We start from the raw sequence: 27,441 nt of genomic DNA, 5'->3' as shown, positions 1-27,441 counted from the left end.
AAAAAAAAAAAAAAACAAATTGAATTTATCTTATCCATATATATTGACATTGATTTTTCATTGTGATAAAATATACACAATAACATTTTTAATTCATTTTTTTAAAAAGAGAGTATGGGGGCGCCTGGGTGGCTCAGTCGGTTAAGCGTCCGACTTCAGCTCAGGTCACGATCTCGCGGTCCGCGAGTTCGAGCCCCGCGTTGGGCTCTGGGCTGATGGCTCAGAGCCTGGAGCCTGCTTCCAATGCTGTGTCTCCCTCTCTCTGCCCCTCCCCCGTTCATGCTGTGTCTCTCTCTGTCTCAAAAATAAATAAACGTTAAAAAAAAAAAAAAAAAAAAAAAAGAGTATGTGTGTGAGCGGGGGAGGGGCAGGAGAGGGAGATAATCTCTGCAATGAGCATGGAGCCCGACGTGGGGCTCAATACCAGGAACCTGGGCTCATGACCTGAACCAAAATCAAGAGTCAGATGCTTAACCAACTGTGCCACCCAGGTGCCCCATCTTAACCATTTTTAAGTGTACAGTTCTGTGGCAGTAAGTACATTCACATCGTTGTACAACCACTCTTCAGTACTCTTGTTATCTTGCAAAAGTAAAACGCTACTCATTAAATAAAAAAAAAACCTCTATATTTTCTTCACCCCACAGTCCTTGAGAACTATTCTATTTTCTGTCTCTACGAATTTTACTATACTAGGAACTTCATATAAGTTGGCATATCATGGTATTTGTCTTTCTGTGATTGGTTTATCTCACCGAGCATGTCTTCAAGGTTCATCCGTGTTACAGCACATGTCAGAACTTCATTTTCTGAGGCTGAGTAATATTCCACTGTATTATATATGCTTATTATATAATGCTTTATATTATATATGCTTTATATATAATTATTAATAATATACCACATTTTTTAGGTTGAGTCATCCAGTGATGCCACACTTGGGTTGCTTCCACCTTTTTGCTATCATGAATAATGCAGCTCTAAACACAGGTGCACATATGTACCTTCAAGACCCTGCTCTTAATTCTTTTGGGTATATATCCAGAAGTAGAATTGTTAGATCACACAGTAATTCTATTTTTTTCAGGAATTTTCATATTGTTTTCCATAGCAGCTATAGCATTTTATATTCATACTAACAGTACACAATGGTTCCAATATCTTTGCATCTTCATTGACACTTATTTTCTCTGTGTGTGTGTGTTTTTTCTTAATTTTTTTTTTAATGTTTTATTTATTTTTGAGACAGAGAGAGACAGAGCATGAACAGGGGAGGATCAGAGAGAGAGGGGGAGACACAGAATCTGAAACAGGCTCCAGGCTCTGAGCTATCAGCACATAGCCCAACGCGGGGCTCGAACTCACGAACCGTGAGATCATGACCTGAGCTGAAGTCGGACGCTTAACCTACTGAGCCACCCAGGCGCCCCTCTGTGTGTGTGTTTTTGATAGTAGCCATCCTAACGGATGTGAAGTAGTTATCTCTATATAGTTTTAAACTTGTTTGTTGCCCTTTTCTCTTCATTTCCCAGAATGTAAGCACCATTAGAGTAGGAACCTTGTCTGTTTTGTTTATCAACAAATACAGAGCACCTACTATACCTAGAATATCTGGCACCAAGGAAGTATTCAAAAAATATGTCAAATGAGAAACTGCATAGTAGACCTCCTAACTCAAGTTCAAGTATTTTCTTTTTTTTTTAATGTTTATTTTTGAGAGAGAGAGAGAGAGAGAGACAGTGTGTGAGTGGGGGAGGGGTAGAGAGAGATGGAGACAAAATCCGAAGCAGGCTCCAAGCTTCGAGCTGTCAGCACAGAGCCCAACCTGGGACTCGAACTCACGAACTGTGAGATCATGACTGAGCTGGAGTCAGACACTTAACTGACTGAGCTACCCAGGCACCCCCAAGTTCAAGTATTTTCTATATTACTTATATAATGTTCATTTAGAGAAGTCTTTTTTAGATACCAAACTGACCTCTTAGGAGGATTTTTTAAGACTGAAAGTTATGTTATATAGAAAAATATCATGTTCCCACTACAAAAAACAGAGCACTTAACAAATTCAGTTTCCAGAACGTAATCCAAAATTCTTACCGGCAGTCCTGGGCCCATCATAAGCACCAGCTTCTTCACCATCTCTAAATATCTTCAGGGTTGGATATCCACTGACTCCATACTTATTACAGGTGTTCGTGTTAGCAGTACAATCAACCTAAAGATTAAAATACATGAACCATCTGTTATCCAGATGCCTGTTGCAGGCTCCTCCTATATTCCCCCAATACTAAGACTGGTCAAATCATAAAAGGATCAAGCAATTCTTCACACACATGCCACAGAGTATTAGATTTTAAGGGCAGACTGGTGCTGGGCTAGCTGGATCAGAACCACCTAAAGAATTCATTAAAATTTAGATTGCTGGACTTCCTACAAAATGCACAAATGACTATTTAAAATCTGACTTCGAAGTCTCTATTGTTTATAGCAGCGGTCTCGGCCTTTTTTCTGCCTTAGAGGGAGCGCCTGTCAGCTGAGCATCCGACTTCAGCTCAAGTCATGATCTTGTGATTCATGATTTCAAGTACCACATCAGGCTCACTGCTGTCAGTGCAAAGCCTGCTTCGGATCTTCTGTCCCCCTCTCTCTGCCCCTCCCCTGACTGCACTGTCTCAAAAATAGGTAATCATTAAAAAAAAAAAAAAAAAAATACATGAGGGATAAATCACTTAAATTACTAATAGCATCTTACTTTGATAATGATGATTATCAAGGGGATGTATGGATGTACCCTTTGGGGGGGGTGGAGTATAATTTAATTTGGCAAATCATCTAGAGTTTTAGCAAAGGTGTCAATACTTAATATGCTAGTTTGAATATGGGCTGGCCGATAACAAGACAGATCTAGTCAGGCCTATTAAGAAGAAGGAAAACAACTCCTATCTATTTAACCACTTACTCTAAAGTAGGTTATGCATTAGGCACTTTGCATATGTTATTTCTTTTACTCTTCACAAGACTTGAGGTATGGTCCCAATAACATAAACTGAGGTTTAAAAGTAATGTGTTCATAGTAACACAGGCTATAGCCACACAAGACAGGAATTAAATCATGACTCAACTTTTTCCCCCCTATGGCAAATCGCCATAGAAACAGCAGGATCAAAAGCAATTTCCAAAAACAGTTGTATATATGCATGAACTATTTATTTGAGACTGGCCAAGATGTGAGCTTTTACAGTGGAGCAACTATGGGTTTGCTGTAATAATGGCCAAACTCTAGAAGCATTATTTTGATTGCAAAAGCAAATACCGAGTTTATAGCTGACCAGTTAGTTACATACTTACAGCACCTTGTCATTTTCCTATTCCAGTCACTGTGAATATCATAAGGTAGTTTAGGGAACTCATTTATTTAATAATTTTTCTGTAACCATGACTACTATATTTTTACTTTCTATATTTGCCCCTTAAGTCTTATTTACCATATACTTTACTTCTTATGCCAGTAATTCCCTTAGTTTCACTACTTTTAATCTTTTAAAACCAAAATTAATACAATAGTTGTGTATTTGCCCAGAAACTAGTGTTCTCTCTTCTTAGCACCTAAGAGTAAAGAAAATGAATGTTAATTTTATAAACTATTATTTAAAATAATTAATTTTCTTTAATGAAGAATCTGTCTATACTCACCTTTGCTAATGGGACTATTCCTTTTAATCTGGTTGCTGCAGCTTCATACTCAGGGGCAAGCCTCTTGCAGTGTCCACACCTATATAAATATAACAAAAAAACAAAAAAAACCCAAATTCTTAGTTTAATCCTTCAAGATTGTCAACATTTCTCTAGGAAAAATCTCAAACTATAGGGGCGCCTGGGTGGCGCAGTCGGTTAAGCGTCCGACTTCAGCCAGGTCACGATCTCGCGGTCCCTGAGTTCGAGCCCTGCGTCAGGCTCTGGGCTGATGGCTCGGAGCCTGGAGCCTGTTTCCGATTCTGTGTCTCCCTCTCTCTCTGCCCCTCCCCCGTTCATGCTCGGTCTCTCTCTGTCCCAAAAATAAATAAAAAATGTTGAAAAAAAATTAAAAAAAAAAAAAAAAAGAAAAATCTCAAACTATAATACTACTTTTGAACTAGTAGCTGCTTCCAAAAGCAAAAATATCACCTGAACAACATTCATTACTGATAGAGTAACCAGAGTTCTCACAAGGTAAAGGTACGATCCCTAACCTGAGTTTGACTCTGTAGGACTGGCTCAGTTCAGAGCAGCCATCTATTTTCTTCTCAATTAAAAGTATAACTGAGGGGCACCTGGGTGTCTCAGTCAGTTAAGTATCCGACTCTTTATTCTGGCTCAGGTCATGATCCCAGGGTCATGGGATTGAGCCATGCATTGGGCTCCACACTGAGCACGGAGCCTGCTTGCCTGCTTAACATTCTCTCTCTCCGTCTGCCCCTCTCCCCTGCTCATGTGTGCTCTCTCTTTAAAAAAAAAAAAGAAAAAAAGAAAAAAAAAGAGAGCCCTGAAAACTACAGTCAGAATTACAACCCACATTAAAGAGGGAAAGAAAGGGCTCAAGCCTTTCAAAGTAATTAATGAAGATAAAATGATGGGCAAGACATGAACAATTCCATCCCTGGTAGTATTTCCCAAAGGAAGGTACATTTTTTTTCCCCCTTGGGAAATCAGCACAGTGGTTCTTAAAAATAGAGTGATTGAAAACTTGTATATAAGGTTTCAAGTATGGTATTAACTCTTTAAGAATCACCATCAAGTACTTTTTCTCCATTCCTTCAATAGGAATCCCTTTGTCCAGAAACCCAGTTTGAGGGGGTAGCAGAATGAGGCCCAAAAGGCACTCATTTTCTATAGATACTTCAGCAGCTGTTGGGGAGCCTCTTTTTCTTATCAACCAAGTTTCAACACAGCATTAGAATGACATACTTAAGATGCCAAGTCCCATGTTTACAGCTACACAATTCATCTGACTGTAAGAACTGATGAGGATAAAGCACTGTCAGAATATTTTCTCAGAGGGCCATCAGAAACACCTGCTCCTATGCCTGGGAAGTCCTAACAGTCCCTCGGGCACACTGTATATGCAACAGGGGGAGAGGGAGAGATTTCTCCTCAGGGTGTAGCTAGTACCAACTATAAATCATCTCTTCAAAACCCAGTGGGCTGCACAGGCCCTTTGAGAAGGTACGGTAGTTCTGTAACCTCCCCATAGAGAGCAAAAACAGAATTAGAAAACAGAAGGAAACGTGGAAAACACTTAACCTGATAGATTTCAGAGCCAATACTCTCAAAATTTATTTTATTAATTGATGGATAAATAACTTGGAAGCATTTTACCCCTAAAACTTGTTTAAAACATCTGACTTTGGCTCAGGTCATGAGCTCATGGTTCATGGGTTCAAGCCCTGCATCGGGCTCTGTACTGCCAGTGCTTGGGATTCTCTCTCTCTCCTTCTCTCGCTCTTAAAAATAAACTTAAAAAAAAAAAAAAAAAGACTGTAATATTAGATGTTCCTTAGTGTCACATATTTACTAAAAGTATGATAAATGATAAACACCAAATTCAGGATAGGGGAGTACATAAGATGGGGAAGGGATGTACCAGAGGCTTTGACTATACTGGCTTTAATTTTTAGACTGGGTGGTGAATAAACGGTATTCCCTATATTTCATGGATGCATATTTTACTGTATCTGAAATTGGCATGTGCCCTGCAATCGTCATAATTTCAACGGTAGCATTTCCTTCTTTGTGAGACATAAAATAAAGATTCCTCTCACAATCAGTGGCATCTTAGGTGTGTCTGAAATATGGTATTACTCATTACATTTTCTGTATTCCTTTTATTTATTAAAAAAAATTTTTTTTAACATTTATTCATTTTTTGAGAGACAGAGAGACAGAGCATGAGCGGGAAAGGGGCAGAGAGAGGGAGACACAGAATCCAAAGCAGGCTCCAGGCTCTGAGCTGTCAGCACAGAGCCCGACGAAGGGCTCGAACTCACGAACTGTGAAATCATGACCTGAGCCAAAGTCGGATGGTCAACCTACTGAGCCACCCAGGCACTCCTCTGTATTCCTTTTATATTGCATAACTCACGTACCTGGACTGTAATGAAAATATATAAATTCTAACTAATCTAATAAAATAAACAATTTATCTGAGAAATTCAGGCTTTTGGGAACATAGTAAGAGTTCCAAGATAGGAAAAAAAATTGTTAAAGGGAGTGAGAATTGGATCTGGGCCTTTAAGGATGTAATGCTTCAGCTAGGACCTGTCCTGGGGTATTTTAGATAAGGGGAATAGTAGAGCAAAGGTAAAACTACTAGTGAAAATGATACATTTAGAGAACTCCGAAAGGTTTTTTTGTTGTTGTTGTTGTTAAGAGATAATGTGTTATTTGTATTAAGAATACATCCGTCAGCAATATATAGAAAGAAAGGGGGAAAGTACAGATAAGAATAAAAGCCACCTAGAAGATAATATATTTCACATGGCAGACACTGAAACTTGGACCAGAGTGACAGCAATGAGAACATAAAAAAGAGAAGAGAGATTTCTGTTGAATATGCAATTATCAAGAAGGCTGAGGCAACAGATTTAGGAATAGTTTCACCTCAACCATCTGAAAACATTTGAAGAGAAAAAATAGCATGAAATAATTAGACCAGACCAGTGGGTCTCAACACACAAACTCACGAACACAGATGCATATAAAAAATATCCATGGGGGGGTGCATTAGAAAGATTGTATGCTTGGGCCCCACCCTGGGACTCAACTGAATGATTCCTCCAGCAATCTGGGAGTAAACCAGGGTTATGGGGAGGTATGTAAGTGGCAAGGCTGCAACTGAAACCCACTGCCCTTAGCATTGGCTGCATCCATAAGGTCATCAAATGCCCCCAAGGAAGGACCTGTTTAACAAATTCCAAAGAGACTGGAGGAGACTGCCTTCTTCAAATTCACGAGGAATGGAATTCAGGTGGAGTTTGAAGGTGAACATCAAGATTAACCACTACTTCTTTCACCCAACCCTAGACAGTATTAAAACACAAACAATTCCATCACCTTCAGGGATGGTATCTAGCAGTTAATAATAAATCCCCACATATATTCACTCAGCAATCATTACTTCATTTGATAAAGGTCTCTGACAGAAAAACTGATGTAGTCCTTTCCCTGTCTGGAAAGGGTGATATTAGGTGTATTATTAGGTCCCAACAGAAAGGCAGGAGCAACCAGTTAGTTGTTCAAGGAAAAAGTAACTTTTGAGCTAAATCTTTTTGAAAAGACCAATTTGGGGGGGGCAGGTATACCAGGAATTCCAAATAAAGGAATCGGCATGTACAAAAAAATACTCCATTTTATGCTATCCATATGGTCTTTTTCTGTATGTACTCCAGAAATGCTGTATATCAAATATCATTGAATGCTACCGTCCTAGATGGCAAGGCACAAATCTACAACATAAGTAGATGTTGAGGACTTAAAACTTAATGCTGATCAGTAAGTTTTCAGAAATCATCAATAAATTTTCAGATATTATCACATTTAAATAGTGCTATTTATTTCCCCAGAGAAATCTGGATACTCCCATTCTTACAAACTACAGACGATTAACTCCATAATGGAAATATCAGTCTATAAACTCAACCGCAAAGAAATCTTTCACTTTCACTACAAAATGAAAGTGCAAAAAATACCCAAAAACAAAGGAGATGAAAAACTTGCTCAAAATAGGTCAATTTAGTTTCAATAAGGATTCTTTAACTGTTCCTATCTAACTTGTGAGCTAGCTCTCTTGATCTGTACACAGGAATACAGCAGTCAGAAAATATTTCCAGCTGAAGTATTAATAAATAAAAAGTTGAATGTGAAGAAATAAGGACATGATCAACACGAGACTTCCTTGATTCCAAATTAGTCATTCAGAAAACTGATTCTTCCTGCCAGCATTGTGGAGGATGACCTTACCTTCTAGACCAATTAAAAGCAAACACCACAGCAGAGATCCACCCAATTTGGGGGATAGTTTAGTGCATGACAGGATATGCAGTTTTTAGGGAAGCAGATACAACAATTTAAATTAGGAAAGAATACCTTCAATCAAAAAAAAAAAAAAAACAAAAAAACCTGCTTTAAACTAATAGTCTCATAGCCCACTATTCTGCAGTAATTCACTCTATGTTGACCCCTGTAGTCACAGAAGCACCACCCAGTTCTGATTACAACCCCATCCTGTCACTCTAAGTACAGTTACACCCCTTCAAAGTTAACAGCATGCTTAATTGATTGTGAAGAGCTGTTTCTAAGGGAGAATGTGACTTCTGGAGATGTATAAAGAGCACATATGATTTGTAATCAGTACTACCAGTTAACCACACGGATGTCCTGGACACAAAATCTGTTGCCTCTAACACATCTTTCTGGTTCAGGTGGTCTTCATTACAGGACTTTACCCTCAGCAGGTCAGCCCAGCCCTTGGTGAGTGAAGAACCAGTCAGAAGTTACACACCAACTTTGTTTTACTGACACTTTTGAATACAATTCGTTTTTAACTAATCGTATTGTGGCAGGAGGAGATAAAAAATCAAGTACTGTAATTAGTATGGATATATTGAGCCATCCCAAGTTTTAAATTAATCATGGCTCTCTGTGGGAAAGATCTGGGAGTTTAAAAACAAACGAAAACATTCCGGTCTACTTGGCCAGAAATCCTATTTGCTGTCTCTCCCTACCCCCAACTTTTTGAGTTAGTTGTATCCTAAGGAGTTTACACCCTTGTTCAGTTATATCACCCTGAAGTGGACTACTTCTCCCCACAGTGGTTACTTTCTCACTGGAGTCTTTCACGGCATTTTTCAGAAATTCTAATTAAAATTGACACTTCAGACAGATTCTGATGAAATGATTCTTTTTACCTACTTTTTCTTTTTTTGGATGGGATTCTGCTGGTGCTGAGATGTGATTAGCTTAATGAAAAAAGTGTGCACCATGCGATGGGACAAAATAACTGCCTGCCTCAAGAAAGCACTTATGACCATTCTGCAGCCACTGAGTGACCTTGGCTAGAAACCAATGGCTGCGGGACGTGGGGCAAGAAGAAAGGAAGTGCTCTGGGGGCCCAGGGCCTCTGCACTTGGTGAAACGTTCGCTTCCAGCATAAGGCCTTGGGATGCCTCATTTGTAGGACGCAGAGCATTAACACTGACTCACCCAGAAACTGTAAAGATACCAATCTAAGCGGGGTAGGAGGTGGTTAAACCTTCTGCAAATAGGAAGTGCCGCAAGAGCACGGAGGTGAGGATGTGGCCCTGCGTGAATGGGGCCTTCGGGTTTCCTTCCCGGATCTTGCTCCTAGGCGATCAGCACCGACTTCTCTCTCGGCAAGGCAGCGCGGCCCCCCGGAGGTGGGAAATTTGCCGGCTGCAGCGAGGCCTGCTGGAATGGTGGGAGGGCGCCGGCGCTGCGTAGGCCCAACCGTTCCCGCGCCTTCGCCCCCGGCCCAGCCCGGCTCTCCCTCCCATCCACGCCCCGGCTTAGTGGCCTCACCAAGGGGCGAAGAACTCGACGAGCATGAGGCCCGCAGAACCCGTGTCCGAGATGCGACTCTCGAAGTTGTCGTCAGTGAGTTCCAGCACGTCGGAGGCGGCGGCGAGACGGGCCGCGGCGAATAGCAGCGCCACGCCCGGGAACAGGGCTCGGCAGCGGGGGCGCATGGCGACGAGGTGAGGTTGGGGGCGGCCGGGAGGGTCGGGGCTCGGCGGGGACTGCAAAGGCCGGCCGCGACCACGCACCCTCTGCTTGCGCTCGCGCGTCTGGCCCAGGCGGACCTGCAGCCGGAGGTCCCAACCCCCCAGCCCGGCTCGGGCCGCAGTGTGGCAGCCTCCGATTGGCTGCGTGGCGCCTGCGTCGGGCGGGCGGGACCAGCTGGTAACCGCCGAGTGGCCGGAGCGCGGGGCGGGGCTGAGGCGGCGGGTTCCCGGGCTGACCGGGCTGGCCGGGGGCCTGGGCTGGGGGCCGGGGTCCGGGGGCTGGGCCTGGGCCTGGGGTTGGGCCCGCGGCGAGCCAGACCTTAGGGAGCAAGTGGGGTAGAGTGGGGCGGGGCAGGGCCGAGCTGGAAATGGGGCGCTGCAGGGCTGGGAACCGACCCTGAGCTCGTCTTGCGTGGGGAGAGCCGAGTTCAGAGGGCGCGGGAGGCGGAGACGTGAAGTCAGAGCTGAGTGGGCGGAAAAGAGCCTGGGCTGAGGTGAGGCCCAGAAGCGGGTATTGACAGATGGAGCTGGCATCCGAGGAACACACTTGGGACGGAAAACATTTTCGTAATGTCAGGCTGCTGCAACTTGTCCAATTCCTCTTGGTTTGTCTTTCGGAGGCAGCCCTAAGTCCCTCACTGCCTCACCACATTGCATTGCCTGATTACCTCAGGTCCGGGTGGTGCTCCGATTTCCTCTGTCCAACCCTGGGACTCCTTGCCTGTGGCTGCTACTCTTAATGAGAAACGATGTGACACAAGTAAAGGTGCCTGGCCACTTGGTCTACCGTGCAATGTCTCTATTAGGACTCTCAGCTCCTTTTGTTTAAAAAAAAACCTTGAGTCTTGGTACAACGTGTTTGACTTCTTAAGGGCAAAGAAGGTGGGAGAAGGGGAAGGAAACTTCTAATCTTTGCTGCAACTCCAATAATGAAATGACTCTTGGTTTTTCCTTTATTTTAACAGACATGGCCACCAGTCACCCAGCAGGACACATGCAACTGCCCCGAGCTGATGCCATACGTTCACGTCTCATTGATACTTTCTCTCTCATCGAGCATCTGCAAGGCTTGAGCCAAGCTGTGCCACGACACACTATCCGAGAGATACTTGGTCAGCATTCTGTTTCTTAACTAGCATAAATTTAAAACTCCCCTTCACACCCTCAAAAGAGTAGGAAGCAGAAAGACAATTTTAAGGATGAAAAATGCAGGGACGATTGGTTTGGTTGCTAGTTTGTAAATGATACCAAACTTGATAAATTAAGGGCTTTATAAGTAAAGCTCTTTGAACCCAGGAGATAGGACCCATGTTGCTCACTTTTAGGCCTAGGATAACTATTAGCTCTGGCTGATTTGGAAGTTTCTACCAAAGACCCTGAAAACTTTGAGGGTTGAATCTGTGCCTTTTCTCTTGGGCATTGACAGTGTTGGTCATAAGCAATGTATTAGCTCTTACTCCAAACTAATGTCAGTTGCTGTAAGAACAGCAAGGCAATCCCCTGCATTACAGGACCCATTATGTAACCAGTATTCCTGCCCCAGTCCTACCTGCTCTCCGTATCACCCAGAGACTTCTCTTTATGTTTATCCACTGTGCCCTTTATTTTTTGGTATAGATCCTTCCGGTCAGAAGAAGCTTATGTTGGGAGATCAACACCAGCTTGTGCGCTTCTCCATAAAGCCTCGACATGTAGAACGTATTACACGTGCCCGGAGACTGATGAGCAGGCTTCATGTGCGCTACAGTCAGAGGCCACCTCTTTCCTTGTGGGCTGGATGGGTCCTTGAGTGTATCCTTTCATGCCCCTCACTTTTATCCCATGCCTTTACTGTCTCTCTTGCCTCATCATCTGCCCGATGACTGACTTTCCCTTTTCCAAACTCCATTTTCTTCTCATCCTCACTGGTTCTATTCTTACCCTTATTATTTCACCTGTATAAAAAAGAATTCCACTCTGGATGTTTCCTTAAGAGAAAACAGGCCCTCTCTTCACAAACTTCATCATCTTTCTCATCTTTTTGAATACAATCGTACTGATGGTTGAAATAGGTGAGAACTGACATTAAATGAAAGAGGAAGTGGCTATGAGTCATTTTTCCTATAAATTGATCATTTTTCATTTCTCAATGTTACTTGAATTGTGATAAGGACACCTATATTGAGTCTCCTGGAATATGATTTGTGCAACTGTTAAGACCTGGAAACATTTGGAGGGCTTTCAAAGAGTATGGTAGATACAAAGCAAGCTAGACACTGAAGAATATAATAGAGTTACACGAAACCGAAGATGGGAAGACCAGTTATATTTCTTGTGTCAGTTTAGTTTAATATTTGTTTGAATTAGCCTTTTGTATTAGAGGTATTGGTTGGTGTCTGTCAGTAACTGATATCACATTTACATTTTTTACAAGTATGTCAAATATTAAGTACAAATAAGAAAGCTCACAAAGTGTGTAAAGTTAGACACAACTAAAATATTGGATGGGCCGAAACATGACTTAAGAGTAAATGACTCTAAAATCAGTCCTAAATTATATGAAATGTATTAGAAGTAAAAGAACATCTGGAAAATCAGTGAGCTCATTTGATTATCACCTCAAACAGATTGCTCAGAAATGAAAAGGACAGTACTTACTTCCTTGTTTCATCCTCACTGTTTTGAGGAACTTTCCCATTTAAAAATCCTTTAATGGGGGCGCCTGGGTGGCTCAGTCGGTTGAGAGGCCAACTTCGGCTCAGGTTATGATCTCACGGTCAGTAAGTTCAAGCCCCGCATCGGGCTCTGTGCTGACAGCTCGGAGCCTGGAGCCTGTTTCGGATTCTGTGTCTCCCTCTCTCTGACCCTCCCCCGTTCATGCTCTGTCTCTCTCTGTCTCAAAAATAAATAAACGTTAAAAAAAAATTTTTTTTTAAATAAATAAAAAATAAAAATCCTTTAATGTAGGGGCACCTGGGTGGCTCAGTTGGTTGAGCATCCGACTTCAGCTCAGGTCATGATCTTGAGGTTAGTGAATTTGAGCCCTACATCAGGCTCTATGCTGACAGCTCAGAGCCTGGAGCCTGCTTCTGATTCGGTCTCCTCCTCTCTGTGCTCCTCTGCTGCTCATGCTTTGTGTCTCTTGCTCTCTCAAAAAAAAAAAAAAAAATAGATATTTAAAAAAAATTTTTAAGTATTTTAATGCAATCAGGTCAAAGATATTTAAATATACAATACTTGATGTCATTGATCCACTACAGTATACTATATACTTTGAAGTATTTTATTTTCTCCCCATTGTGGTAAGAATTTTGAACTAAGTCACCCACATTTCCAATTTCTTTTACGATAACTGGCATGTATTTGCCTTGAGGGGTTAGGGATGTAGTCTTAAGCCTTGGAATAAAGTAAACAGCAATAAATGTACAGGATTTCCTAGATCTAATGGACAAATCAAAATAGAATACCGTTCTAGTTGGTAAAACAGCTGGATATGAAACATGATCACTGTGCCATAGGATAGGTAGGTTGCCTGAGTGGGAATTACCTGACAAGTTCAGGAAAATTGTATTAAGTACATTCTCATGATAGAAAGGCAGGAGGGATTTTGCAAAGGGAAAGAATTTGTGACTAACAGATTTCTTTGAACAGGCTAATTCATATGATAAACGTTAAGATTGTTTAGGCTTTAAAAAATTTTTTTCCAGATCACAGAGAATGTTGTTACAGATGGGGGAAAAAATCATAATTAACAAGCAGTTCTCTAGATGAAAGCTCCCCAATCTTTTTTGTCTTGTGATTTTGTCTCCCAGTTAGCTATAAACTTGAAAATCTCCCTAGGACTTTTAATCATTCCATTATTTGTATGTGATGTAAAAACTTTTTTTAATATTTATTTCTTATTTTTGAAATCATGAACGAGGGAGGGGCAGAGAGAGAGGGAGACACAGAATCTGAAACAGGCTCCAGGCTCCAAGCTGTCAGCACAGAGCCTGACCCAGGGCTCAAACTCAAGAACCATGAGCAAACTCACAAACCGTGAGATGATGACCTGAGCTGAAGTCAGGCGCCTAACTGACTGAGCCACCCAGGCGCCCCTCAACTTGCTTCTTTTTATCACATGCAAATTGGGGCACCTGGGTGGCTCGGTCGGTTGGTTAAGCATCTGACTTCAGCTCAGGTCATTGTCTCGTGGTTCATGAGTTTGAGCCCCGTGTTTGGCTCTGTGCTGACTGCTTGGGGCCTGGAGCCTGTTTTGGATTCTGTGTCTGCCACTCTCCAGCTCATGTGTATAAGCTCTCAAAAGTAAAAACTTAAAAAAAAAAGAAAGTTGAAGTAAAAATAATGCTTTAGACTAGCATATTATTCAATATTGTATTTTAATGTATATTATATAATTTAAAAAATTATGTTAGCTTATTTTCACTTTTGCCATTTTATAAGTGATTCGTGCTGTTTTTAAAGTAAATGTATGATTTCTTCATAAATGAATTTTTAAAGGTCATTATATATTGTTTGGTCCTGAATCAAATATGTTTATTTTACGTATTATGTTTTTAAATGTAATTTTTTGTTCCTTTTTCAAAATTGAGATATACTTGACGTATTTCATTATATTAATTGCATAATAATAATTATGTATTATATGTTAAGTACATGTTAAGGTGTAGGTGTAAATTTAATTACAAATTAGGGTGTAAAAATTAGAAAAAAATCTACTTTCACAGTGATATTGGTAATTCTACTTTTCATTTTAAATATCAATTTGGCTTATTTTTTTAATTTTCACATTTTGTTTCCAAATGATGAGAGGGAGAAAAGTAAGAAGATTTGACTCATTTGCAATCCGTTTTCTGAAAATAACACATTGCAAGTGTGAATAGTCTATTTCTAACAAAAAAAATTTGTGTATAATGTCATTATAATGTCTTACATTGAGTTTGAAGTTCTAGAGATATCTTGTACTATATATAAGAATAATTCTGCAAGTTTATCTCAACATGATCTTCATCAGTTTCTATAAACTGCATTCATCTGATCAAAAACTTTATATAGCATTAGTGTTCCTTGCTTCATTGTGGATATAATGAGCCAAATCTTTTTTCTTTCCTGCCCCCATCATTTTTTAAAGAAAATATGTAAGGGGCCCCTGGGTGTCTCAGTTGGTTAAGCATCTGACTCGTGGTTTCAGGTCAGGTCATGATCTCATGTGTTCATGAGCTCGAGCCCCTCATTGGGCTCTTTGCTGACAGTGTGGAGCCTGCTTGGAATTTTCTCTCTCTTCCTCTTTCTCTGCTCCTCCCCAACTTGTGCTCTCTCTCTCTCTCTCCCTCTCAAAATAAGTAAACATTTTTAAAAAATTTTTAATAAAACACATGATTTGTCCACAAATGAATTCATTTAGTTATTTTTAAAAATTTTTAATGTTTGTATTTATTTTTGAAAGCAAGAGTGAGCAGGGGTGAGGTGGAGAGAGGGGGACAGGGTGTCTGAAGCAGACTCTGTGCTGATAGCAGAGAGCCTGATGGGGGGCTAAAATTCCCAAACCATGAGATCATGACCTAAGCCAAAGTTGAAGTTGGATGCTTAACTGACTAAGCCATATCAGTTATTTTGGCATGGGAATGAAATATATTTTATGTATTATATGTTTTTAAATTTAATATTATAGATATAACCAGACAAAAAAACAGTAGCAATTTCAAGTTGTTTAAGTGTCAAAATCTACACAGCAGTTTATGTTGTTCAGAGTGACTAAGTATGTTCTTCTAATCTCCATTAACAGCCATGATATCAGTCATAGTGCATTTGGAGGCTCTTAGATTGTTCCATTTCAAAGGGAAATGTATCAAATTATTATTTAGCTTTTTTTTTAAGTTTATTATTTTGAGAGGGAGAGAGCATGTGCATGCAAGTGGGGGAGGGGCAGAGAGAGAAAGTGAGAGAGAGACTCCCAAGCAGGCTCCCCACTGTCATTGCAGAGCCCAATGTAGGGCTCGAACTCATGAACCATGAGATCATGACCTAGACCAAAATCAGAGTCAGACACTTAACCAACTGAGCCACCCATGCGCCTCCCAAATTATTATTTAGCTTTTAAGCCCATTTTTATTTCATTGTGTTTTTTTTTTCCTACAGCATGGTATACATCTATTAAATACATAAAAAAAATAGAGGGCTGAAAGATAAAGGTGATGTTGAAGTATAGCAATTAGCAAACAGGATTCTAAAGAGAAAGTATAGGATTTAATTTGCTTTGCTGAACAAAATCAGCTTTAGAGAAGAATGGGAAAGTTTTAAAAGCTAACAAATATAGAACCAAAAATTTTCTTATTGTAAAGTATTTTTTAATGTTTATCTATTTTGAGAGAGTGAGTGAGTGAGTGGGGGAAAGGCAGAGAGAGAGAGAATCCCAAGCAGCCTCTGAGCTGCCAGCACAGAGCCCAATGTGGGACTTGATCTCACGAACTTCAAGATCATGACCTGAGCAGAAACCAAGAGTCAGACACTTTACCAACTGAGCCACCCAGGTGCCCCTCAAACATTTTTTTTATTATAACTCACTATGGATCTGGCTTCTTGTTTCTACTTCCCTTACCAAGCACTTTACATATCATGGCCCTACATTTTCATTCTATTCTCAAGACCCATTGCTTCTTTGTGAAGTTTGGGACCGGGGTACCAGTATAGCAGACAGTGTTGGTGGTAGTGAAAAAAGTAATCCCTTGGTGTTTCTGTGACCCCAGAGTGGGAAGGTAGTGACTTGCAGGTGTTAGACATATCAATACCAGCAGGAGATGAGTTGTAGCTATTTTTCACGGTCAGTTCTGACCTCCCCTATATTTCACAGGTTGAAAAAACATTGGTGTTAAGAAGAGAAACAAAGTGGCTCAGTTGGTTGAGTGTCCAACTTTTGATTTTGGCTCACGTCATGATCCCAGAGTCATGGGACTGAGCCCTGTGTCAGCCTCTGCACTGAGTGTGGAGGTGTGGAGCTTGCTTACGATTCTCTCTCTTACCCTGCCCTTCTCCCTCACCTGCACACTCTCTCTAAAAAAAAAAAAGAAAAAAAAAAGAAAAATGAAAAATAAAACAGCAGTGGGCACAACTATAGTTTATAATAGTTTCTGATCTGATCATTCTATATTATTCAGCCTCCCAGTTCCTTAACCTTTGTTTGTCTTTCACTCTACTCTCACAGAATTGCTTGAATCCTCAAATACCAAACTGTGGTCACTGAAGCTGAGTCTGGAGGTGGCAGCTTGGTTCATCTTGCTTATTTTCATCTTGGAGATCCTTCTTATGTGGATATCCAGCTTTTTCCTCTTCTGGAAGAATGCTTGGAATGTGTTTGACTTTGTTGTCACCATATTGGTAAGGATAGGTATCCTGAGGAATAGTGTGGTGGGTTGAGGAATAAGCCTAGGTCAATCAAAATGACAAGAAAAGTTAATTAGATCACAAGACGAATTTCATTATTTTGATTTTTTTTCTAAAACTAAAGTCAGTCATTGCAGGAGTTGTTGGTATTAGAAGCAAGACAGAATCAAACCGCAACATTAACCCCAACAATAACATCTGCCTGTTACTAAGCACTTATCAAGTGCCAGGCACTGTTGTGTTTTACATGTATTTTCTCAGTTGAGCTCCACAGCAACCCAATGAGATAAACATTATATTAATCCCCTTTTTATGTTTGAGCAAATTGAAGTGCAGAGTTTAAGTAATTTAGTACAAGAAGTCTGAATAGGAAACAGTCCCCAGAAAATGCTATTCAAGGGATAATGCCCAAGGAACTATGAAGAAGATGAGATAAAGAAGGGGTAACTGTGCATGGGTGCTTTGGGGTATATTGTACTCATAATCTATGTGTTTCCTACAGTCCCTGCTTCCTGAGGTTGTGGTGCTGGTAGGGGTAACAGGCCAGTCTGTGTGGCTCCAGTTGCTAAGGATATGCCGGGTGCTAAGATCTCTCAAACTCTTTGCACGATTCCGTCAAATTCGAGTCATTATTTTGGCCCTGGTGAGGGCCCTCAAGGTGATTTGAGTGTTGCAGCTAAACCAAGTGGGCAGGGTGGGTAAACATGGGAGTTTAACATAAAACAAGTCTGGGTGTGTCAGAGAAGGCAATGAAAGACCCTATGAAATATCATTGGATGAGAAAGGGCTGGGGAAAGCTGCTGTGGGCTAGAGATAACTGGGCTTGGGAGTGGAAGTGAGGGTTTTGGTGGGAGTTTGCCAGGGTGGGCTTGACTCTGCTGTAGGTAGAATCAGCCTAGTCTGGCTCAGTGCTGACTTGAGGTCATGGCCTCTAGAGTATGACCTTCCTCTTGATGTTGCTGCTCATCTTCTTCTACATTTTTGCTGTGACTGGTGTCTACTTCTTTGAGGACTACACCCGTTCAACTCGCCAGGACCTGGAGTACCACATGTTCTTCTCGTAGGCAGGACTGGGGGAATCCCGGGTGGGGGGAGATAATTTGGGCAAGAAACTGGGAACCTAGTCCAAAGTAAGTAATACAAAAAATATAGTCTATTTTAAGAAACTGGAATAGATCATAGTAAGGAGAAGGAAAGAGACAGCAAAAGAATAGAGAGTGGTATTAGCTCTGATTTTGAGGATAGGGTGACTACTTCCAGGTTTGCTCTGGGTTTTGAAATTTAAACATACCCTCATCAGCCATCTTTAAATAGCAGTATATTTTAGTGATTAAGCTCTGGTTTCTAGGCCTCAGTTACCTCTTCTGAAAAATGAGAATAATTGTAGCACTACCTTATAGCATAAGACTGAGGGATAAAAGTAATGCATCTTTGCACTTAGAATGGATTTTAACACAATAAGTGATCAACACCTGTTACTATGACTCTCAAACACGTCACTGGTTTTACCCCAAAGTCTCAGTATGGGCATTACACATGCACACACCTATACACATTCAAAAGTAAAATCCTGACAAGATCTTTGTCTAGAGAACACCGACTGCTAGTAGAAAATCAACTGGATTTAGATGAGATAGTTACGTATGAACCGGAATCCAATCTTGCCAGCACCTCTTAGGTCTCAGGCTAATAGGTAGCTTTGTAAGAGTATTAAGTTAGGGAAGTCCTAAATATTCATCCTATTTAGGCCCTGATATTTTCAATAAGTTGTATTATGGAGAACTAGGAAGGAAAGAAGGAAAATTTATATACCTTCCTGAGACCTTTTATGACATATTCATTATTATTAATTATTTGGGATCACGTGTTTATGTCACATATCTGTCCGTTTACCTAAGAATCACTTCATACCAGAGAACTAAATAGGAATGATGTTTGCCAAATTTTGAAGTGATCTTTTAGGTGAAGGCCATAGAACCGTGAAAAACTATGTTACAAAAGAGATATGTAGTTGGTGATTTATTCAATTTTTTAAAATTCAGCCAGTACCTATTTATTGAGCACCTACTATGTTGTAGGCACTAATGGAATAGTGAGAGATATTCTTGGATTATTCATGATAAAGGAAAACCTAATAAAACAACCCTGACTGAAGAATGATTAGCTAAAAAACTGATAGAAAAGAAGCTGAAGTCAGAGCAAACTACAAAGAAATGTTCTTATGTTGCTTTAAGAGTAGGAAAGGTACCATATCTGAGAGATTTAGATCTCTGTTCTGTCTGTACCCACAACTCCTTTTTCTTTAGGGACCTTCTGAATTCCCTGGTGACAGTATTCATCCTCTTCACCATGGACCATTGGTATGCATTGCTTCAGGATACCTGGAAGGTGCCTGAAGTCAGCCGTACCTTCAGCAGCATCTATGTCATCCTTTGGTTGTTACTTGGTTCCATTATCTTTCGAAATATCATAGTAGCCATGATGGGTAAGCACAAAAGAGGTGAAACTTGGTTGAGAGGGGTAGTTGGGAATAAATTAGGGTGAAAACTAGAATTGGTAAATTATGTATAGAGAGAACCTGAGGTAGCAAGAAGGCTTGGGGCCTGGAATGGATATTTCACTTGGTTTCTCCCCACCCAAGCCCTCTCCTCAGGTCTATTCACCACTGTCTCCCAACTCCTAATGGCCCTTTCGGGCAGTTACTAACTTCCAGAATATCAGGAATGAGCTGAACGAGGAGATGACACATTTGGAGGTTCAACATAAAGCTGACATATTCAAGCGGCAGATTATCCAGAGGTCTGCTTTCCCATTTTCAAACCCAAGTTTAGTTCTGAAGAGTATCCTGACCTCATTCCCTGTTTCTACTCCTTGGCTTTGACCCCATTTTTCCCTTTGTGACAGAAGATTTACCCCAGGGTTAGAATTCCCCGCCTCTAGAACATTGCCTGATTCTTTATTCACCATTGGGACTTCCCCATTCATTTTTACCTTTTTACTACAATCTGTTCTCCTCCCTCAGTTTTCTTCACTTTATGATCTGAATTCTTTTCTTTTTTCCATACTATGCTCCTGCACCAGTATAATTCTCTTCACTGTTCTGTGTTTTTTGCTCTGCAGGAGACAAAACCTGTCCCCTGAGGCACTGAGGTCAAGCCTTAGCAAAATGGATGCCAGGTCAGGAGAGTTTGTGTGAACTGAGATGGACACACAAGCAGGGAGAGGGTAGAAAATCAAAGATAAAGATTGACTTTGAGAGATAATCCATTTATTCAATAACTACTTATTGTAGTGAGTTGAATGGTAGTCCCCAAAAAGAAATTCCCATGGCCTAACCCCCTGGAACCTGTGAACATGACTTTATTTGGAAAAAGGGTCTTTGCAGATGCAGTTAAGGATCTTGAGATGTGATCATCCTGGATTATCCAGGTAGGCCCTAAATGCAGTGACAGGGGCCCTTATAAGAGACAGAAGAGAAGAGGAGAAGGAGATGTGAAGATGGAGATGGAAATCAGAGTGATGCAACACAAGCCAAAGGAAGCCAGTGAATGCCAGGCAACTGCCAGAAGCTAGAGCAAGCAATGAGCCTTCTCCCCTAGAGCTTCCAGAGGGAGTATGGCCCTGCAGACACCTTAATTTCAGACTTCTGGCTTCCAGAATTGTGAGAGAATACATGTCTGTTATTTTAAGCTACCAAGTTTGTAGTACTTTGTTGCAGCAGCCATAGGAAACTTACAAAAGTACCTTCTGTGAAACAGATCTTATTCTAGACTGTGAGTGTTCAGCAGTGGACAAGAGAGCAGAAGGAGAAATAAGAAACTCATTCATCCATTCAAGACATAATTATTGATGTAAACATTTTTTTTTATTAAGTAATCTCTGAATCCAACATGTGTCTTGAACTCACAACCCCGATATCAAGAGTCATGGGCTCTACTGACTGAGCCAGCCAGGTGCCCCAAGAAATAATTATTGAATATTTATTAGGTGTTTGGGATATATCAGTGAACAAAATAGACAATAATGCCTGTTCTCATGGAGCTTACATATGAGCAGGGGGAAAGAGATAATAAACAATGAATATATAAAATAAGTAGACTACTATATTAAAATATACGCATTGTGAAAAAATAAAAATAAAATTAGAATAGGTTAAGGGAGATTGGAATATAGAGTGGAGGTTGCATATGGGTTATAATTTTAAACAAGGTAGTCATGATGGCCTCATTGAAAAAGTAATGACTGAACAAAGACTTGGAGACGAAGGGATTACTGTGTGGATATCTATGAAAAGAATGTTATAGGCAGAAAGAACAGCTAGTACAAAGGCCCTAAGCCAGAAGCATTCCCAGTGTGTTTGAGAAACAGCAAAGAAACCACTGTGACCAGGGGGGGATATTGATAGATTATGAGGTCAGAGAGATCACGGAGACCTGATCCTGTAGGGCTGTGAGGGCCATTGCAGGGACTTAGGCTTTGACTCTAAGTGAAATGGGGAGCAGAGCCATGACATGAAATGACATTTAAGAAGGATCATTCTGGTTGCTGTGTTGATGATGTGCTATAGGAGAACAAGGGAAGGAGCAGTGACAAGTTAGAAGGCTGTGAAGCTATCCAGGCAAGAGGTGATGATGGCTCAGACCAGAGTGCTACCAATGAGAAAAGATACATTTTTAAGGTAGAATCAACAGGATTTCTTGATGGATTGGATGGGGTATAAGAGAAGTGTTAAGAAAGACTCCAAAGTTTTGGCCAGAGCAGCCAGAAGGATGGATTAGCTGAGATGAGGAAGGCTGTGAGTGGAAGAGGTTTGATGGGCAAAGAGTTCAGTTTGGGTTGAACTTGAGATGTCTGTTAGACTTGCAAGTGATGATATGTGAGTAAAAGTTGTACATACAAGTCTGGACCAAGGAGTGAAGTCTGGACTAGAGGTTTAAATTCACATTTAGAAGACATTTAAACTCAGGAGAAGAGAGCACTAAAGGAGTGACTGTAGATGAGGAAGATAAAAAGGCCAAGAGCTGAACCTCGGGACCTCTCAAGAGATAGAATTGAGGGGGCAAAGCTATAGTTGTGGTGTAACAGACATAGAACTATAGAGTGAGGAGCTAAAATGTGGCAAAATAAGGTGGGACGTGAAATGTAGAAACCTGAGTAAAATGGAGCACAGAAGCTATGTGGTGAGGGGCAGTAATAGGGATATACCACATGGAATAATTGAAGTTGGAAGTGCTTACAAGCTCAAATTTTGGGAGCAATTTGGCCTTCATTGCCTTAAATCCCACCTTTAGGGGATGGCAAGAGCCAAGGCCAGAATAATGATTCAACTTGCTGTATCTCATAAAGGTATTTAAAGCAATAAAATTTCTCCTTTCACTTATAGAGATGCCAGTCAACAAAGGGAATCTTTGGAGTTATCAACAGCTTTTGAAGAAGAGTCTAAACACAGTGCTGATGAAGAGGGTTCAAGGGCATCTATATCGAAAACAAAAGAGTCCTTGTCAAAAATGAAAAAGTCCGCCTCTTCTTCCTCCTCTTCCTCCTCCTCCTCCTCTTATTCTTCCTCCTCGTCTTCATCTTCCCTCGATTCCTCCTCTTCTTCTGACTCCAGATATTTAGACTCCATTGGTAAGCAGAGGGTTTCTTCCATTTGAATTCAGACTTCTCCAGAGACATGCCATTCTTAATAGGACCTCTCCCACTATATCTACTTCCCAGTTTTCTCCACTAGTCTGACTTTGTGGTCTTAATTGCTTTCTTTGTGCTTTCTTTCATTTCCCCTGTACTTCTGCTTCACTTTGGATAAGTGTGACTGTGGCTGTCTTTGCTTATTGTAAAAAGTGGTCTCTTAGGGATGTACTCTTTTCCCTCTTTGCTTCCTGTTTACTCTTTCATCCCTGCTTTCCCCCCACACCATAGGATCTTTTAGCTCTTACCCAACTTCCACAGACCTATATTTGTTTTTAAGAACCATTCCTCCCTCCAGGTCAGTTGGACTGGGAAACTCATGTGCACCAGAATCTGCCTGGGTTAATGGAAATGGATCAGGATGATCGTGTTGTTTGGCCTAGAGATTCACTCTTCCGATATTTTGAGTTGCTAGAAAAGCTTCAGTACAACCTAGAGGAGCGTAAACGGTTGCAGGAGTTTGCAGGTATGGATTTAGGGCAGTCATGGGGACCAGGGGTTAAGTACATTGGAGTAGCATATATAACTGGGGAGAAGGAGGAGGGTGTGCACTATTTTGGCATTTCAGCCTCTGAATTTCCACCTCAGACTTAAAAAGGCAAATCCTTGGTTTGGTGTGTCACATCCTTATGTCCTTATTTCTTAGAATCCAGAGAGAACCTGAGAGCTCTGCTTCTCCAGTAGGGAAAATCTAAATCCTATAAGGTCTGACAGCTTGTTTCCCAAGAGGAACGTGTCTAAATGCAGTTGTTGGGTATTAGGATAAGGTGGGCTCTTGCTCGATTTGTGCAGTCCACTCCTTTTTGCAAGCATCTCTTCTCTTTGAAGGGCATGTTTCAGACCTAAGCAGTAGGGCCTCAGGCTCAAGTTGGATAGCTGTGGGGATTAGAGAGCAGAAAGCTCACAAGTACCCCACTCTCCCCAACCCCCAAAAGAGGTTTATGAATTACAGGCTTTTCCTTTCAGCTTGTTCTAGTGTCAGCCCAGGCAGAGAGAAGTATGTATGTTATTTAAACAGCAGAATTAATTTAAGCAGAAAATTGCTTGCTCAAAATTATTTTCCCTAAATTTCTCCCTTGCAATTTTACCACATAGAGATGAATTTTGAGTTAATAAATTCTCCTTCTAAAAATACAAAAACTGGAAGAGTTAGGGGCCATTTTTTACCATTTGATATGGATTAGTGGTGTCTTCCTCATACCATTGAGTTGAAATCAACTCAATGTGAAAATAACAATGAGGGAAGAGGAATGGGTTTGTGGTGTGTACACAAGGGCAATAAGAGGAATTTATTACATTGGAACATGGAATTTAGAGCAGGATGTCAAAGACAGGCTTTGCCTAGTTCAAAATGTTGCCTAAGGTCAATCCTGCTCTTTCAAGTTGTCCTCAGGCCTGCCTTCCCACTTGTTCTCTTGTTCTCTGGGAAAAGGAGAAGAAGGAGCAAAGTAGCTTCTTTAATCTGGATTAATTCATCTATGGCAAAGAGTACAGACTCATAGGGCTTACTATAAGTAAAGGTTAGTGAAGATTTGTGTGGGAAAAGCAGGGTTTTCAAACATTTATATGTCCTGAATATTTTTAGCTTTTCAGCCTCACAGTCTTTTTCTTTACAGTGCAGGCACTGATGAACTTTGAAGACAAATAAAGCTGACAGTGGATGGCTTCGATTTCTTTGGCAAAAGTTAATGAAAGAAATAGTTGGGAATGGAGAATTCTGAGTATAAATGTCTAATAAATACTGTTGATAACTGCTTAGTGGTCTGTCTCTGAGACTTTGGGGATACTGAAATGTATAAAGTTAGGTGGGGCCCATGGTCCTTGGCTTTTTACTCTTTCCATAGCTCCCTGAATCTCATGTTTTTCCTTTTCTTTTTAAAATTAAATTTAAAAAATTATAAATGATTATTTTGAGAGCAAGAGAGACAGAGAGAGAGAGAGAGAGAGAGAGAGAGAAAATACACATGCACATGGGTGCATGTGTGAGCAGGAGAGGGGCAGAGAGAGAATCCCAAGCAGGCTCCACCCTGTCAGCACAGAGTCCCACATGGGGCTTGATGTCATGAACTGGGAGATCATGACCTGAGCCAAAATCAATAGTTGGACACTTAACCAATTTAGCCACCAGGCACCTCGATCTCACTTTTTTTTTTTTTTTTTTTTACTTTGTCATTGCAGCCCACACCGTTCCTGCAACCTTTACTTCCTGATAGAGTCCTAATTTTACCCTCTCCCTCCCTGATGTGTACAGGCCTCTGGGAGTAGGAGGGTAAAGAGATCCCAGGAGCTGTAGTGTAACTGAGAACTATTTTTTCATTGCCTGTTCTATGAACATTGCTTCTCCTATGCAACATTAAAATTTTTTGAAATAGTTCTCTAATTTTTTTAATGTTTATTTATTTTTGTGTGTGTGTATTAGAGAGAGAGAGAGAGAGAGAGGCAGAGTGCAAGCAGGGGAGGGGCAGGGAAACGGGGAGACACAGAATCTGAAGCAGGATCCAGGTTCTGAACTGTCAGCACAGAACTCAACACAGGGCTTGAACTCATGAACCATGAGATCATGACCTGAGCCGAAATAAGATGCTCAACTGACCTAGACCACCCCCCTTTTTAAAATGTAAATCCAAGTTAGTTAACATATAGTGTAATAATAATTTCAGGAATAGAATTTAGTGATTCATCACTTACATATAGCACCCAGTGCTCATTCCAACAAGTGTCCTCCTTAATGCCCCTTACCTCTTTAGCCTTTCCCTGCACCCAACACCCTGCCAGCAACTCTCAGTTGGTTCTCTGTATTTAAGAGTTTCCTATGGGTTGTCTCCCTCTCTGTACTATTTTTGCTTCCCTTTCCTTATATTCATGTTTTATATCTTAAATTCCACATATGAGTGAAATCATATGATATTTGTCTTTTTCTGACTTATTTCACTTAGCATAATATCCTCTAGTTCCATCCACGTTGTTGCAAATGGCAAGATTTCATTCTTTTCGACTGCCAAGTAATATTCCATTATATATATATATATATATATATATATACACACACACACACAAAATATACAGATATATATGTATGTGATCCGTTCATCTGCTGATGAATATTTGGGCTCTTTCTATACTTTGGCTATGGTCAATAGTGATGCTATAAACATTGGGATGCATGTGCCCCTTTGAATCAGCATTTCTCTATCCTTTGGATAAATACCTAGTAGTGCAATTGCTGGGTCATAGGGTAGTTCTATTTTTAATTTTTTAAAAGTATTTTTAGTATTTTAAGTTTATTTATTTTGAGAGAGACAGGGTGATTGGAGGAGGGACAGAGAGAGAGGGAGACAAAGAGGCTCCCAAGCAGGCTCTGTGCCACAAGCATAGAGCCCAATGTGGGGCTTGAACCCATAAACTGTGAAGTCATGACCTGAGCCAAAACCAAGAGTTGGACACTTAACCTCCTGAGCCACCTAGGCGCCCCTCTATTTTTAATTTTTTGAGGAACATCCGTATTGTTTTCCAGAGTGGCTTTTCCACCAGAGTGGTGTTTCCCACCAGCAGTGCAAAAGGATTCCTCTTACTCCACATCCTCACCAACATCTGTTGTTGCCTGAGTTGTTAATTTTAGCCACTCTGACAGGTGTGAGGTGGTGTCTCGTTGTGGTTTTGATTTGTATTTTCCTGATAATGAGTCATGTTGAGCATTTTTTCATGTGTCTATTGGCCATCTGGATGTCTTCTTTGGAAATGTGTCTATTCATGTATTTTGCCCGTTTCTTCACTGAATTATTTGTTTTTTGGGTGTTGAATTTGATAAGTTCTTTATCGGTTTTGTATACTAACCCTTTATTTGATACATCATTTGCAAAAATCTCCCATTCCGTTGGTTGCCTTTTAGTTTTGTTGATTGTTTCCTTTGCTGTGCAGAAGCTTTTTATCTTGATGAGGTCTCACTAATTCATTTTTGCTTTTGTTTCCCTTGCCTCTGGAGACATGTCAAGTAAGAATTTGCTGTGGCCAAGTTCAAAGAAGTTGTTGCCTATTTTCTCTAAGATTTTGATTGCTTCCTGTCTTAGGTTTATGTCTTTCATCCATTTTGAGTTTATTTTTGTGTATGGTATAAGAAAGTGGTCCAGGTTCATTCTTCTGCAGGTCACAGTCCAGTTTTCCCAGCACCATTTGCTGAAGAGACTTTCCTTTTTCTATTGGATATTCTTTCCTGCTTTGTCAAAGATTAGTTGGCCATATGTTTGTGGGTCCATTTCTGGGTTGTCTATTCTGTTCATTGATCTATGTGTCTGTTCTTGTGCCAGTACAATACTGTCTTGATGATTAAAGCTTTATAACACATCTTGAAGTCTGGAATTGTGCTGCTTCCAGCTTTGGTCTTCTTTTTAAGAAAGCAAATAGCTTTGGCTATTCGAGGTCTTTTCTGGTTCCATACAAGTTTTAGGATTGTTTGCTCTAGCTCTGTGAAGGATGATGGTGTTATTTTGATAGGGGTTGTTGCACCATTAATTTTAATCAAACATCATTTTCACCTGTTTCTGAGCCAAAAGAGGGTCCTTTTATTCCATGTCATTCTATTTCCTTGCCATTGCTCCGGGCAGTGATTCCACTCCACTAA

General features: G+C 40.7%; 2 protein-coding genes across 3 annotated transcripts in view; one reads left to right on the top strand and one right to left on the bottom strand.

The window, feature by feature from the left end:
- The window catches only part of PDIA3 (protein disulfide isomerase family A member 3), a 26,409-nt gene extending 16,533 nt beyond the window's left edge, over positions 1-9,876 (bottom strand). The window contains exons 1-3 of the mRNA XM_049613518.1: positions 9,574-9,876; positions 3,694-3,772; positions 2,098-2,215 (exon numbers count right to left, since the gene is read on the bottom strand). Coding sequence (XP_049469475.1) covers positions 2,098-2,215; positions 3,694-3,772; positions 9,574-9,740 — 364 coding nt within the window. The 5' untranslated portion in view covers positions 9,741-9,876. The remainder of the gene's footprint in view (positions 1-2,097; positions 2,216-3,693; positions 3,773-9,573) is intronic.
- Positions 9,877-10,039: 163 nt separating this feature from the next.
- CATSPER2 (cation channel sperm associated 2) lies at positions 10,040-24,577 on the top strand. 2 transcript variants are annotated; one of them, XM_049613516.1, is made up of 13 exons: positions 10,040-10,270; positions 10,742-10,888; positions 11,394-11,567; positions 11,759-11,827; positions 16,957-17,129; positions 17,638-17,793; positions 18,071-18,195; positions 19,442-19,620; positions 19,835-19,934; positions 20,256-20,312; positions 22,519-22,763; positions 23,122-23,289; positions 24,207-24,433. In XM_049613516.1, exons 2-13 carry the CDS (start codon positions 10,744-10,746, stop codon positions 24,323-24,325), a joined length of 1,710 nt encoding a protein of 569 aa, XP_049469473.1. In that variant the 5' UTR covers positions 10,040-10,270; positions 10,742-10,743; the 3' UTR covers positions 24,326-24,433. The 2 variants fall into 2 exon arrangements, with proteins under 2 accessions (XP_049469473.1, XP_049469474.1); XM_049613517.1 differs by lacking the exon at positions 24,207-24,433 and adding an exon at positions 24,440-24,577 and having other exon boundaries at positions 10,043-10,270.
- The last annotated feature ends 2,864 nt before the right edge of the window (positions 24,578-27,441 follow it).

Source organism: Panthera uncia, assembly GCF_023721935.1.
Source record: "Panthera uncia isolate 11264 chromosome B3 unlocalized genomic scaffold, Puncia_PCG_1.0 HiC_scaffold_1, whole genome shotgun sequence".
NCBI classification, from domain to species: Eukaryota; Metazoa; Chordata; class Mammalia; order Carnivora; family Felidae; genus Panthera; species Panthera uncia.
Note: the sequence above shows the minus strand (reverse complement) of the source record. Positions and strands in the feature narration are given on the sequence as shown.

Coding starts and splice junctions, on each gene's coding strand:
- CATSPER2 (XM_049613516.1), top strand. CDS start 10,744: ATGGCCACCAGTCACCCAGCAGGACACATGCAACTGCCCCGAGCTGAT. Junction 18,196..19,441: donor GAGTACCACATGTTCTTCTC/GTAGGCAGGACT, acceptor CTTTTTCTTTAG/GGACCTTCTGAATTCCCTGG. Junction 20,313..22,518: donor CTTAGCAAAATGGATGCCAG/GTCAGGAGAGTT, acceptor TTTCACTTATAG/AGATGCCAGTCAACAAAGGG.